General features: G+C 42.7%; 1 protein-coding gene across 4 annotated transcripts in view; it reads right to left on the bottom strand.

Annotated features, from left to right (window-relative positions):
- Positions 1-8,093: 8,093 nt before the first annotated feature.
- CFI (complement factor I) overlaps positions 8,094-14,364 on the bottom strand; it is a 49,795-nt gene continuing 43,524 nt past the window's right edge. For all 4 annotated transcript variants that reach the window (XM_059171079.1, XM_059171106.1, XM_059171090.1 and 1 more), the window contains 2 exons: positions 10,469-10,573; positions 8,094-8,424 (listed from right to left, as the gene is read on the bottom strand). In XM_059171079.1, the coding sequence (XP_059027062.1) occupies positions 8,207-8,424; positions 10,469-10,573 (323 nt within the window). In that variant the 3' untranslated portion in view covers positions 8,094-8,206. The remainder of the gene's footprint in view (positions 8,425-10,468; positions 10,574-14,364) is intronic.

The raw sequence follows: 14,364 nt of genomic DNA, 5'->3' as shown, positions 1-14,364 counted from the left end.
GACGCGATTCTGCGTGACACGTGGGCGCCCTCGCGTGCTTTTGATTGTCGCGGCTGGGGGAACGGGAGCCGGACCGGTCAATCCAAGGGCGAGGTGGTCCCTGAATGGCTAGCACGAGCTGGAGCCTCATTTACAAATTCTGAAAGGAAAAAAAAAAGGAAATTCGGAAAGAAAACCGTTTGACAGAAACTATGAGTTTTCTTTCCTGATAAGGAAGAAACGGTACTCTACACTTGAATACAGTGTTTAAAGAAATCTTAATTGGAAATCACTGTTTTCGTGTTCACCATATTTTGTAATTTAAGAACTCCCGTGAAATTTCTTAGTATTTTTCCCCTGAGCTGTGCAGAATACTTAAATAATAATTGCAGTAGTGGTTTTTTGTTGTTTTTTAAATTTTTATATTTTATTTATTTATTTACCAGGGTTATAAATACCTGGTTGTGTTAGTATCCCGGAAATTCTAAGAATTTTACAGTAAGATTCCAGGGCAATATTGCAAGTGTTGGGAATAGATACGTCCTTTCTTATTAAAATTACCAATAAATTCTAGTTTGGCGTTTTGTGTTTGACACAAGCTTCCTAAGTGTATGAAATTTGCACTAAAGAGTTCCTAGGAATTACATCCCTCTTTATGGAGAACTTACTCTGCTCCTGCCATCCACTTCACATGCACCATCTCACATTCAGAACACTGCTTTACAGGGATGTAGATTTTGGGTGACTTAGAAACAAAAAGTCCCTCCTGGCCGATGCAGACAGATGTAGCCCAACCCCAAGCTGCCACCCTCAGCCAGGCTCTCTTGGGCTGTGATCTGCCTATGGCAAAGGTGGAAGGGGAGACTTGTGCCAGAGAGGTGTTGTCCCCCCTTTACCATGGAGGAGTCAAAAGTACAGAGAATTCAGGTGAGGGTATCCTGTCAAAGTAGGGGCTATGTCTACCTTCATGAGTTGCCAAATATTTTTTTTTCCTTCATTTTTGGACAGCGCGTTTAAAAACATTCAGAAAAGGGAACACAGAATCTAAAAAAAAACAAAACACGTTTTCTGGAGCATTGGTTTTCTCATCTCTAAAGTGTGGGTGTTGAATGAGATTATTTCTGAGGTCCCATCTAATTCCACCACCCAAAACCTTAAACCAGTTTTGGTTCTTTCAAGTCTTCAGAGAAACTCTCCCATATGTGAGTAAATATTCCACAAGAAAAGAGAGAACGTAGTAACCCCATTCCAACCCTCAGTTACTGAAGCCCCGAAGGCTCTCCTTTTTTTCCTTTTCTCTATACATTTACTCCTTGGTGATCTCATCTAATTTCTTATATCTTAACTACAGCCTCTGCTCCAAAGATTCAGTCTGCTCTCTCTTCTTTTTGGAGATTAAATTCTCAAATTCCAGTTCCTTGGACTAATAGGGTTGTCTCATTTTCTTTGAAACAAATTTCTTTTTCCACTGTGTTCCCCCTAGGAGTCACCACCATCTTTCCAGAAAAAGATTTTGTTTTATTTTTACATTTACTTCATATTCAATCCTTAGATATTTGTTGTTCTGCTGCAGTAATTCCAAGATTTACTTTTCCCCCTTAATTCCTGCTGCCGGATAATAGAGTCTGGCATTGACTACAGGACCAGCTACATAACTTGCAGGGCTCAGTACACAATAAAAATGAAGGGCTCCATGTTCAAAAATTATTAAGAATTTCAAGAGGGGGGCGCCTGGGTGGCTCAGTGGGTTAAAGCCTCTGCCTTCAGCTCGGGTCATGATCCCAGGGTCCGGGAATCGAGCCCAGCATCGGGCTCTCTGCTCGGCAGTGAGCCTACTTCCCTTCCTCTCTCTCTGCCTGCCTCTCTGCCTACTTATAATCCTATCTGTCAAATAAATAAGTAAAATCTTAAAAATAAAAAAGAATTTCAAGAGGATGACAGCATTAGAAGACATTAAAGCAAATATGAAACATTTCTGAGTTCAGTGCCTTGTATATCGACACAGGATTCATGGCCATGAAGCCAGCCCTGACTGGTCATATCATGTAACTTCTAGAAGACCCCTTCCATCCTTTCTTCCTAATAGCATAAATGGTTTGAGAAGAGCCTTCTTTACAGGGCACTTTCATCTAATCAGTAAAACTTGTTATTACTGTGACAGACACTGTTGGTTGCAAACCCATGACTTCCAGGTCTTTTCTGCTAGCATAAAGGCTAGGTTTTCTAGATATAATTTGACTGTGGATGGGCAGGGGCTGAAGCCAGGAAGCAAGGCAGGATGTAGCAAACCAGGTAAGACATTATTATGACTTGGCCCAGGGAAGGAGAATGGAGGTGTGAAAGTGGTCACATTCTAGATATAACCTGATGGTAGAGCCAACAGGAATTACTGTGATGGTATACGAGGGAAGGAGGAATCAATGACCTTGAGGTTTGGGCTTTAGCACTTAGGATAGTGAGTTCTCACTAAAGGACATGGGGTGGATTTCAGGAGGAGCAGATTTCAGGGAAAATTTAGAACATTAATTTCAGACATATCATGTTCGAGAAGCTTATTCTGAATTTGTACTTCAGAGGTGGGATAAGGACTAGAAATTTATTTGAAGTCCTCAGCATAGAAATGACTTTTAAAATCATGGGACTAGAAAAGATCCTCTAAAACAGGAGTATGTAGAGAAGCAGGACTAAGGCTAAGTCATAGAATATTGGGGAACTAAGAAGTGACAAAAGAGGCTCAGAAGGGGCATCCAAGTGCAGCAAGAGAGTGCTTTATTGCAGTGTGTCTAGGAAAAACAGAACCATCCATTTGGCTGGTGTAGAAGAAGATGAGGACCTGATACTGATTGCTGAATTTAATAACATGGAGGTCAAGGTGAACTTCACAGAAAACTTTCAGTGGAATACTGGGGACAAGACACGTGTAGTGAGAGGAGAGGAAAATAAAAAAAGGAAGAGGAATTGGAAAAAGCAATTTTGTTCAGTATTATCAAAACAAAATTATGAAAATATAAAAGATGCTGTATTTGTGCTGATTCTTGTCTACATGATACATGTGCCTTGGAATGTGGTCTTCTGGGTGGCTGAGACTAGGCTGTGTTTTCTCTGCAGAGCTTTCCAGTCCAGTTACAAGCGTAGTCAGGCAGATACACTTTCTGGAAACCCCGAATGGTTGTTTCACTGTCATGGACGTCAAGGAATGTGATGATATTATTAATGAGTGAGAGTGCCAAATGTATTGGGTTTAATGTAATGTATTAACCCAGAATTCTTGGAGAGTGAAATCCTCTGTGTTATTTTAAACAATACAAAATCAACAAAATACAAAATGATCAGGGGCAGTTTCTATTTGTTAGTCTTTTGCAGTGTCTCATTAAATGGCCTGAGCTGTGTTATTATGATGAGAATAAATGACACGTGGTGAAACCATTCCAGCCTTAATGATCAATCTTTGCCCAGTGTTAAGGCTGGAACACTGGTTTCTAAACAGGGCTCAATTTAAGGGGAAAAAAGTGCTAGTTTCCAGCCTCTGCCTTTAAGAAAAATAAAAAATTAATAGCATGAATAGCTTTCAAACCAGGGACAAAGTGAAGGACAAGAGATGGCTGCACCAAATCTATAAGCACGGGTTGGTTCCATGATATATTGAAAATAACAGCTTTCCATTTCAGGTGTTCTGTCATCAGGCAAATTTGATCAGTGTTTTAGTCTGCTTAGGCTACTATAACAAAATACCACAGACGAGGTGACTTATAAACAGCAGAAGTTTATTTCTCAGACTTGCAGAGGCTGGCGGTTCAAGATCAGGGTGCCGGAGTGATCAGGTTCTGGACAGGACTCTCTTCCAGTTTGCAGACAGCTGACATCTGTGTCCTCACATGATGGAGGATGGGTGGAATTTCTGGGGTTTCTTTTATAAAATACTAATCCCCATTATGAGGCCTCCACCCTCATGACCTAAGCACTTCCTGAAGACCCCACTTCCTAATACCATCACACTGGGCATTCGAATTTCAACATGAGTTTTGGAGGAACAAAACATTAAAAGTACAGCAGTTAGGGAGGAGATTTTCAAGTGATCTTTGTGGGTAGAATGTAAGATTACTCGGCATGCAGAGAGATGTGCTGGGTAGGATGGAAAGGAACCCACCTGGGTACGACTGCAGGGTTTTAAACCTTTGGGCTAAATTCAGCTGTGTGGTCTCTCTAGGTTGGATTTCTGGTTACTTCCAAACCTCTGACTGATTTTCAGTTTCATATCTCCTGCTGCATGCTATATACATCTTTCCTGGGCTCCCACAGACCTCACAGCTTCAAAATATCCTTCACTAATGAAACCAGCTTCTCTTTCTGTTTCCTTTATTTCTTTAATCAATGGCAACAGCAATCATCTCATTATCCAAGAGAAAACTTGGGAGTTATTCTAGGCTCGTATCCCTCTCCTTCGTGCCCTGTTCTCTCTTTCTGTCCCCACCTGCCATCTATTTCACTCCTTAATATATCTGGGATTGGTGTCATCCTCTTTAAAAGTGTCCTGCTGTAGTTTCCACTTTTGCCATCTTTCATTTGGATGGTTCCAACAGTCTCTTAAATGTTTTTCTTACCCCATCTCACCCCCTCCAATACATCTTCCTCGATGCCTCCACGGTGAACTTCCCGAAGTCTTTCAGTGGTCCCCACTCTTTGGCATGACTGCCTCTCTGATCTGCCCTTTTCTCCCTTTCCAGCTCTTCAGTTGCACCCTGGGCACCCCCTCCGCTGTCATGCTCACCTCTGGGGAAGAGGGCTTCTTTGACACTTCAGGCTGATTTATGGGTCTCCTTAGAGTTTTCCTCTTCTTGTCCCTGGCAAAGTGCAGCTTTATAACATTTTCTGTCTCCCTCATAAGCTAGTGAGCTCTGAGAGTTAAATACGAGATGATGGTAGCACTCCATGTCTAGTGAGCTCTGTTCGTTGAGCACCTTCAGGAAAGACCACGCTAAGGCAAAGCAGCAGTAGCAGCAGCAGCAGGTCAACAGTAGGGTCCAGTGCCCAGCCTCTGCGTGGAGCCTGCCGCCCGAGCTAGCAGCAGTGGGAGTCTCTGATAAGCAGGCCTACAGTACTCCTTGAGCATTATCCCCAGATGCGCAGCCAACTCTTTGGCTTTCTTGGAGATTCTGTGAACTGCATAATATCTTTGAACAAATCTCCTTCCCTCCATTAGATCAATTAGATTGGCTTCTGTGGTCAGCAGCCAGGAGCCCTTTCGTAGACCTCTTGACTAAGAGAACCCTGGAGTCCAGTCATCTCCCTCCTGCTGTTCCCAGGCTCTGCCACATGGAGTCACTATGGGGAAGCTGGTTCTTCACTCTTCAGGCTCCAATTCAGGTCCACTCTACTGTGAAGCCTCGAGGTTCCAGGTCACTGTGCGGCCTGGCTTCATCCTTCCAGGGGCCACAACGCTACCTTCTCCCAGCTTTCAGCCCTTAGTCCTCATATCCAGGCATCTTCAAAGATGCTACATGCTCCACGTTTGCTGGGCCAGGACATGGTGGAAATTTTAAAGCATGCCACAGATTTTTTGACACCCCTCCCGTCAAGAGATGGATAATATTTGTTCCCTTCAACCTGCTCAGGTCTGTGATGAAAGCGAGGCTCAATGACTTCCAAGGCTGGGTTTATAGAGGTTGTCATCGTTTTCGGGCTCTCCTGGGACACTTATCAGCTGTTATGTAAGAAGTCTAGAGCCACTGAGTCCTCATGTTGAGAGTCCAACTGGAGAAGCTCGCATAGACAGAGATGCCTGAGAAGCCCCCACTGTCTGAGTTCTCCCAGCCCTAGCACCAGACGCATGAGTGAAGAAGCCTTGAAGATGATCCTTGGCACAGCCCTCCTTGTCTGATAGTAACTACACTAGAGGATGGCAGAAATGGCCAGCTGACCCCAGCGAATTCCCAGACATGTAAACAAAATAATAAACAATTGTTATTTAAGTAAATATGTGGGGTTCTTTCTTCCACAGCCATAGATGGCCAAATATTTTCCTGCATTCAATGACAAAGGCCTGGGCAGCATGGGAGGGGAGGAGGAGTTAGTGTGCAATGGGCACAGATTTTTAATTTGGGAAGTTGAAAAATTCCTGGTTGCATAACAAAGGGAACATATTTAATGCCCCTGAACTGTATACTTCATTTTTTTTAAAGATTTTATTTATTTATTTGACAGAGAGAGATCACAAGTAGGCACAGAGGCAGGCAGAGAGAGAGAGGAGGAAGCAGGCTCCCTGCTGAGCAGAGAGCCCTCGATGTGGGACTCGATCCCAGGACCCTGAGATCATGACCTGAGCCGAAGGCAGCGGCTTAACCCACTGAGCCACCCAGGCACCCTGTATACTTCATTTTTTTTTTTTTAAGATTTTATTTATTTATTTGACAGACAGAGATCACAAGTAGGCAGAGAGGCAGGCAGAGAGAGGAGGAGGCAGGCTCCCTGCAGAGCAGAGAGCCCGATGCGGGACTCGATCCCAGGACCCTGGGATCATGACTTGAGCCGAGGGCAGAGGCTTAACCCACTGAGCCACCCAGGCGCCCCTATACTTAATTTTTTAAAAAAGATTTTTATTTATTTATTTAAGAGAGAGGGAGAGAGAGTAAGAGAGAAGATGAGAGGGGAGAAGGTCAGAGGGAGAAGCAGACTCCCCACGGAGCTGGAAACCTGATGCAGGACTTGATCCTGGGATTCCGGGATCCAGAATGGCCTGAGCTGAAGGCAGTTGCCCAACCAACTGAGCCACCCAGGTGCCCTGAACTGTACACATCAAATGGTTAAAGCAGTTAAAAAAATTGTATGTTTATGTTATAAAAATTTTTAAAAAGGAAAAAATATCTGGGCACTAAACAACTTTGGAATATATATAGAAATGGGCATTTCTCTTATTAAAACAATTGGGCTTTATCTAGGACTGAACCTAGGGATTGAAGGTAATATCTATGTGAAAAATAAACCTCAGTCTTCAGGATGATGACAGCTGCATTTTAAATTATAATAAAGGCAGCTAATGTTTCTTCACTGAGGACCCCTATGAACCAAGTGCTAGTGTTGCGGACAGAAGGAAGACAGTCTCTCTTCTGTGTTACAGTGTAGTAAGCAGAGGGCAGGAGCCGGTTTGCGAGCATCCTGGGGAAGAGGTAGACAAACCAGGGTTACGTGATAGAAAGAGACTGTTGTCCAGTGTACAGTGGTTCCACAGGAGAGCCCTGAGTAAATGCCATTTACTAAGAGGGGAGGAACTAGATAAAGAAGGGGTCATTTTGGGGTGGCTCTGTTTCTACTGAGATGCTATTAGATGTCCAGGTGGAGAAGTTAAGTGCTCAGTGAAATACTAGTCTGGGATTTAGGAAGATCAGGGCTGGAGATACAGATTCGTGGGCCATTGGACTGTGGGTGGGTTTTAGAACTGACTCTAGGTAAGATTGCTAGGGAAAGCACAAAGTTTAAGAAGTGACGAGAAGGAAGAGACTAGGAAGGAGGCTGGGATCAGCCCTGGAAGGCAGCGGGTCAGGAGGAGAGTGTGAGGTCCTGAAGGGCCCACTGTGTCTTCTGCTGCTGGGGCAGGGGCAGAAGAGAGTAGTTAAGTGACCAAGGAGGTCAGTGGTTATGTGGCAGTATCTGTGAGAGGTTTAAAGAGAGGGTCAAGGAGGACTTGTGAAATGGGGAACTGAAGACAAATCTTTCAGGAAGATTTTTAATACTTTCAGAAGCAGAGAAATGGGACAAGAGCTGTGAGGTCAGTTATGTTCCTGTGTCAGGTACTATGCCAACATTTCATTTAGTATGTGGTTTCATTTTTTTCAAAATTCTAGTTTCTATTTTAACGGTAGAAAATGAGACACAAAGAAGATAATAAATTGCCCAAGGCCAAGTAATTAGTCGTTGGGGTTTGAATGCAGGCTTATGTGAACCCAGTGTTAATCAACGAGCAAAACCTTTAGTAGAGTCAATATATCCTCCCTGTATAAAGAGGTCATTTAATCACATTTTCTAATAAATAAAGTATTTATGCCTGACTAAAATATTTCTTTGATAATTATACAGCAAAGATCCAATATGGAAGAAGCTTCGCAGAGACCTTAAAAATATCCAATAAAATGTGCTTTATTTTCTTTTGCCTAGAGAAGTACTAATTGCGCAGTATCATTTCAACTAAAATCCGAATCCCAAGGGAAAAGAGCAGAAGAGAGAGATCACAATTTTATACATTGTGCTGAGAAATAAGAGACCTTCCCACATGAAGGCTAATCCAGTCAAAATAATTGGCCACTTTGGTGTAAACACCTGGGTACTCTGGGCTTCCGCAGTTTTCACCCCAACTCACAACACCCCAAACATAAGCTACATTGTTGACATCCATACAGACTAAGGGGCCTCCGGAGTCCCCTTTACAGGCATCGATGGAACCGTCCTCTGTACCTGAAAATGACAAAGGAAAAAGAAAATCACACATGTCCTTCCATTTGTCGAGGCTGCCATGCCGACTTCCTAGCAACTCTGTTAATGCAATGCGTGTACCAGCTTTGGCTTTTTTACAGTTTGCTGACAGGAAATAGCACATATTCTCCCTCTCAGGCCCCTGCTGGGCCATAGAGCTAGAGAGGTACAGGCTGGGAAACATTTTGTCTTCTGCTCACTCTCCGTATTTAGTGAGTACTTTGCAAGTTTATACTCTGACGAGATTGCAACATGAAAGCAGTATCCAGTACTGACTGGGAAAATGATGAAATACTTCATGCTTATTGAGTGCTTAATATGTATTAGTCAGTCATTGTTTTGACCCTAAACCACAACCCGATGAGATAAGTATCATTATTATCCTTATTTTCAGATGAGACAAATAAGGCACAGAGAGGTTAACTAATTTGTCCAAGACGAAACAGCTACTAAGTGGCAAGAGGTTGGACTTGAACTCAAGGAGGCAGAACCCTTTGAGCTTTTCTCTTAACTGTGATAACTGCCTCCTGGTAGGTTTTGTTCTATTCTCCCCTTTTGTCCTCGGTTATCCTGAACTCCATTTGAGAAGGGAGGGCACAGGGAATGGTATGTTTACTTTCCTCTCACTCTTAGGACTTTCTAAGGTTTTTAAGTCACTGATCCCAAAAGTTATGGGATGTCAATGACTTTGCCTTTCTCTGGACAACACTATTTATAAGTGGTTTTAATAAAGCATCGTCCATACATTACCCTGGCTTTGGTCCCTGCTTTTGCGTCACCACCAAAAGCAGTAAGTGATGTAGCTGTGTTAGTGATGTGGGAAACAAAAGCAAAAGAAATGTAGCTTAAATTAAAATCTCCTTACAGTTTACAGCCCACTGAGAAATACCTGAAACATGCAGAGCATGTTTCCTTTCTCAAGGAATTCCCAGCTGCCTTAGTGTCTTACTGTTTAAAAGGAACCTTATCTTGGCAGCAGCTGCCCTTCAAGGTCCTGAAAGCCTTGTTTCCAAATTCCCTGGAGACTTGCGCTATCCCTCACCCCCACGAATTAAAAAGTATACAGCCAGTCATTCCTCACAGTCCCAGACAGCTCTTTCTGCCCACAGGTGCCGTCCTGTGAGTAGGGAAGGGGTAAGGTCTTCGCAGGAGAGATAGGAAGCCCCTGACTGGGCACAGGAACTATTCCTGGCAGAGGGAGACTAGGAGACAGAGCAGAACAAGAGATAAAGGAACAAACCAAGACACAAGAGTCTCAAGGGCACAAGCTTCCCCTTCAGTCCCCAATAAAAGACTGCCACTAAAAGCCCACAGTGGCAACCCATTCAGGACCCCTCTCACTGTGTCTCACTGTGGAGAGCTTTTTCTTTCCTTCCTGCTCACCTCCACTTAATAAACTTTCACTTCAGTTCACCCTTTTGTGTCTGCGAGATTCCTTCTTCCACTCTGTGAAACAAGAACCCTGCAAGCTTGCGATCTAAGTAAGGTAGGGGGGCTAGCACCAGCAGGACAGTAAAGGAGACGGTGACAGGGGCCATCCAAAGTGCCATGGCAGTGCTGAGGAGAGAGGGTTTACTTTCAAGCGGACACAACTGAAATGAGCTCATTCAGATTTTTGTTTAGAAAAAGTTGGGGTTTTGATCCTGGATCTGCATGATTGTCTATAAGACTTTGGGCAAATTAGGTAACTATTCCGCGTCTCAGTTTCCTCCTTTATGAACATCCCCAGTTTTGCAGATGGGGATGCCTGCTCAGGGCCCCGTGAGTCATAACTGATAAAAACTGGGATACAAACCCAGGCAGCCTGGTTCCAGAGTCTGTGCTTTTAGTCACCTTACTATATGGTGGCATAAGGAAGATCTGTTTTCCTCTTCGTATTAGCATGAGGGATTGAGCTAAGGGCAAGGGTAACACCAGCCAGGAGATCCGAAGAAAGGGCCCACGGCGAGGGGTGGATTTGGTGAGGAGGTGAGAGGTTCTGGTAGGGGTATGGACACAGATCTTAGGTAAACCACTCCGTGCTTACCTGCACAGACCATTTCTTTTTCATAATAGCGACCCGGATAAAACCTGGAGCAGTTGTTGATTAGGCTAACTTCACCCCACTTTAGTAAATTGACCTTTTGGTTATCTAAGCAAAGGAAGAGAACAGACATTGAAAAGTCGCAAATGAGAAATCTAAACAAATGCGCTCATCACTTAGTAAGCCACGAGGCAGAGAGAAGATGATATATACTCCTTAACACATATATCAGCTTTTGAGGAGAGTTCATTAACATATTTAATCACACACCACTCCTATGTCCAGTATCTCCAATCGTCTTTTAAAACCAGCTAAAGGGCTGGTGCCTGGGTGGCTCAGTGGTTAAGCATCTGCCTTCAGCTCAGGTCATGTTCCCAGGGTTCTGAGGTTGAGCACCGCCTGGGGCTCCCTGCTCCACGGCCCCTTGCTCCCTGCTTCTCCCTCTTCCATTCCCCCTGCTTGTGTTCCCCTTCTCACTGTCTCTCTGTCAAATAAATAAATAAATAATCTTTTAAAAAAATAGTTAAAGGGCAGTCCTGAACACATGCCTGAAGACGTTCTCCTTTTCCAGAGACCTGGCTGCTCTGAGATGAACAAGAGAAACTCCCTCCCCTCCAATTGCTGAGGCCAGCGGGGGTGGGAGGGTGGGGGGAGGTGGGAGGGGTAGGAGGAAGGGGGATGTGGGGTGGTGGGGGGTGGGGGTGGGGAGTTGGGGAGAAGCCGGTGATTGGGCTTTTCTCACATGAATAGCTCCTATCATCTTACATCCCTGATTTCTTTGAAAGTGCTTGTTAGAGTAAAAACGACCTTTTAATATAAGAAGTTAAATGAAGAAAATACATATGCAGTTATCAGAGTATATGTTTTTGTGTGTCTGAAGTTCGTCTCCTGAGTGATTTGAAAGAGGATTTAGATTTTCTTTTCATTTGAGTTGGAGATGTGGGGCTTGAACTTTTTCATGTAAGGAGAGAAAAGGGGCAGATACTGTTGCTGATCCGACAGCCCAGGAAGATGAGAAAAACTTAAGAACAGGGGTGAGATGTCTGGGGTGTAAGGAGCAAGTCTTTGTCCCATCTTCCCCTCCTCCTTTTCCCCAAGATTTCGGCAATTTTTACACTCTAGGAGGGCAAGCACTGGACCTGATTGACAGGCAACCTCATGCTAGCACCAAGTAGTTGCTTAATAAATATTTATGTAATTAATTCATCCATAAACTCCATAATCCAATTATACACTAAACAATTTATGCCAAATGACTTACCCCCTCACTTACTGTAGAAACTATCAGCGGAGAGAGGCTTCTGACTGTCTTGAGAGGATACCCCCTAGCAGTGTAGGGGGGATATAGTAAACTGTAAAACTAATATTCTTCTCTTCTGAGAAGCAGGGGGACACAAAAATTCACCCAAGTATAGTGCAAATTAGAAAATAGTTTCTTTTTTTCTCCTTCAAGTCTCACTTAAAGTTAGTTTTAAGATGCTATCCTTTTTAGATTAAGAGATTTTTTTAAAGAAATTAGTAATTTATTATTATTTTTTTGTTTTTGTTATTTATTTATTTATTTGACAGAGAGAGAGAGAGAGAGAGAGATCACAAGTAGGCAGAGAGGCAGACAGAGAGAGGGGGAGGCAGGCTCTCTGCTGAGCAGAGAGCCCAATGTGGGGCTCTTTCCCAGTACCCTGAGATCATGACCTGAGCTGAAGGTGGAGGCTTAACCCACTGAGCCACCCAGGCACCCCAGTAATTTATTATTTCTTCTAACTCAGTTGAAGTCTTTAAAAACTGGGAGCTCCTATACCATGTGAACAATTTTTAATGGCTTGGGAGATTACTCCCTCTCCTGAACTCTTGTTTTGTATACTTTTTTTTCTTTTTTAAAGGGAGAGTTTGAGTGGGGAGGGGCAGAGGGAGAAGGAGAGACTCTCAAACAGGTTCCATGCTCAGAATGGAGCCTGATGTGGGGCCTGATCCCACAACCCCAAGATCATGACCTGAGCCCAAATCAAGAGTTGGACGCTTAACCAACTGAGCCACCCAGGCACCCCAAAGTTTTGTACATTTCTTTAGGCACCTGTCACATTCTGCTGTGTGATGGTGGCATTCATGTCTGATGGCTCCTCTATGCTATAAGTACCTTGAGAACTGGCCTTTGTTTCTAAGTCTTATAGCTTCTATACTCCTTGTTGACCTGGTCCATACATTTCATCAGTGAAATCCTAGCACATTAGCATGACTGTTGTGAAGGGCTCAAAAAAATGTGTTAAACTATATTTGATTAATGAGTAAAACAATGCATAAGAACGTATCTACCAGTCTATAGGAAATACATGGAATAGAAGAATGTGTGAAATGCCACATCAAGGATACAATCAGACAAATTCAAGATGTGAAAATTCCAAAATAATGAACCAGTTTCTTTAATAAATACATTTTAAATAAAAGGAAGGGCTAACTGTTCTAGATTAAAAGAGACTTAAGAAAAATAGCCACCAAATGCAGCGTGCAGACTTTGGATCCCAATGGAAATAACCTTGATTATAAAAATATTTTGTAAATAATTGAAGAATATTAAATATGGGATGGTTATTAGATGATATTATGGGATCACTTTCATTTTGTTGTGTATGAATGGTGTTGTGTTTTTGCTTTTGTTTTTTTAAGCCCTTACCTCGTAAAGGTATCTACTGGAATTGTCATGGATGAAATCACATTATATCTGGGTTTGATTTAATATGCTCCGGGGGAAAAAATGTGTGGGGTAGCAGGCATATGTTCAATTGTCCTTCAGATCCATTCTCCACCCATCAATGCATGGCCCTTGCCCAAAGAGCCTGATCTGAGGGACTGCCCCAGTAGGGATCTCTTAGCCACTGGTTTTCAATATAAAACCTCAACAGAAGAAGGGAGGGTAAGGAGAGAGGATAATGGGGTTGGGGTTGGCTATAACCTTCCATCCAAAGTCCCCGCTTCTCTTAAGGCAGCCTGCTCTACCTTCGGCTCTTTCTCTTGGTAAATTCTTCCTCTCACATCTTCCAACCTAAGAGAGGCAGTTCTGGAACTGTTGGTCCCAGTCGCTGCATAGCCCTTGTGGTTCCCCAACCCCCTATCCACATCCCTGTAATTAAACACTTTTAAAATAACCCTCCCTAATTATCTTATTGAGCTTGTGATTGATTCAGAGAGATAAAACAAAAATGGTAGAGTGTTGATAATTGGAAACTGGGTGATGAATAAGTAGTACTCTTCTGTATACTTGTAAATGTACATAATAAAAGTCTTTTTTTTTTTTTTTAAGGAACAAATGTAAGGACATAATGCCATCTGGATAAACTAATTACTAATACAATTTAGTCTTGGGTATTCAAACAATCTACAAGTCCAGGTTAATTTAGACACATATTTTATACTTTTCCATGTGGCAATTTTAAATAATGTGTTGGAGTCTATAAGACCAATATAGTGAAGTTATTTACAAAGAGAATGTAGAAAGTCAAAAGGAAGCTAAATTTCAAAGCTAACTCTTCAAGATAAAGGGAAAGGCATTGGCTAATTTAATTCTAATCCAACTTCTTATTTAGCCAGTTTTTCTAATAATTTGTCCCTAAGTGTCTACATAGCTTATTCATACAAATGTTCACCTCAAGTCTTCTTAGAAGCTCAAGAAATAATTCCTTATGTTTTCTTCCTCTTTGTGGAATGTGATGGGGAGTGTGAGGCAAGGAAATGGGGAGTGGAGGAGAGAACAGAGGGTTGTGGGATTACTGACTCACCTATACTTTGACTATTCCTTTGAAAACCATTTTTTCTTCCATCCTTGTCTCTCTAACAAACCCATAAAGTCCATGCTATATATGTCCCCATCACTCTGCCTTTTTTTTTTTTTTTTCTGAAAATGGTTA

The sequence above is a fragment of the Mustela lutreola genome, chromosome 1 (genome assembly GCF_030435805.1).
Source record: "Mustela lutreola isolate mMusLut2 chromosome 1, mMusLut2.pri, whole genome shotgun sequence".
NCBI classification, from domain to species: domain Eukaryota; kingdom Metazoa; phylum Chordata; class Mammalia; order Carnivora; family Mustelidae; genus Mustela; species Mustela lutreola.
The sequence above is the reverse complement of the archived record's forward strand: the minus strand, read 5'-3'. Positions and strand labels throughout refer to the sequence as shown.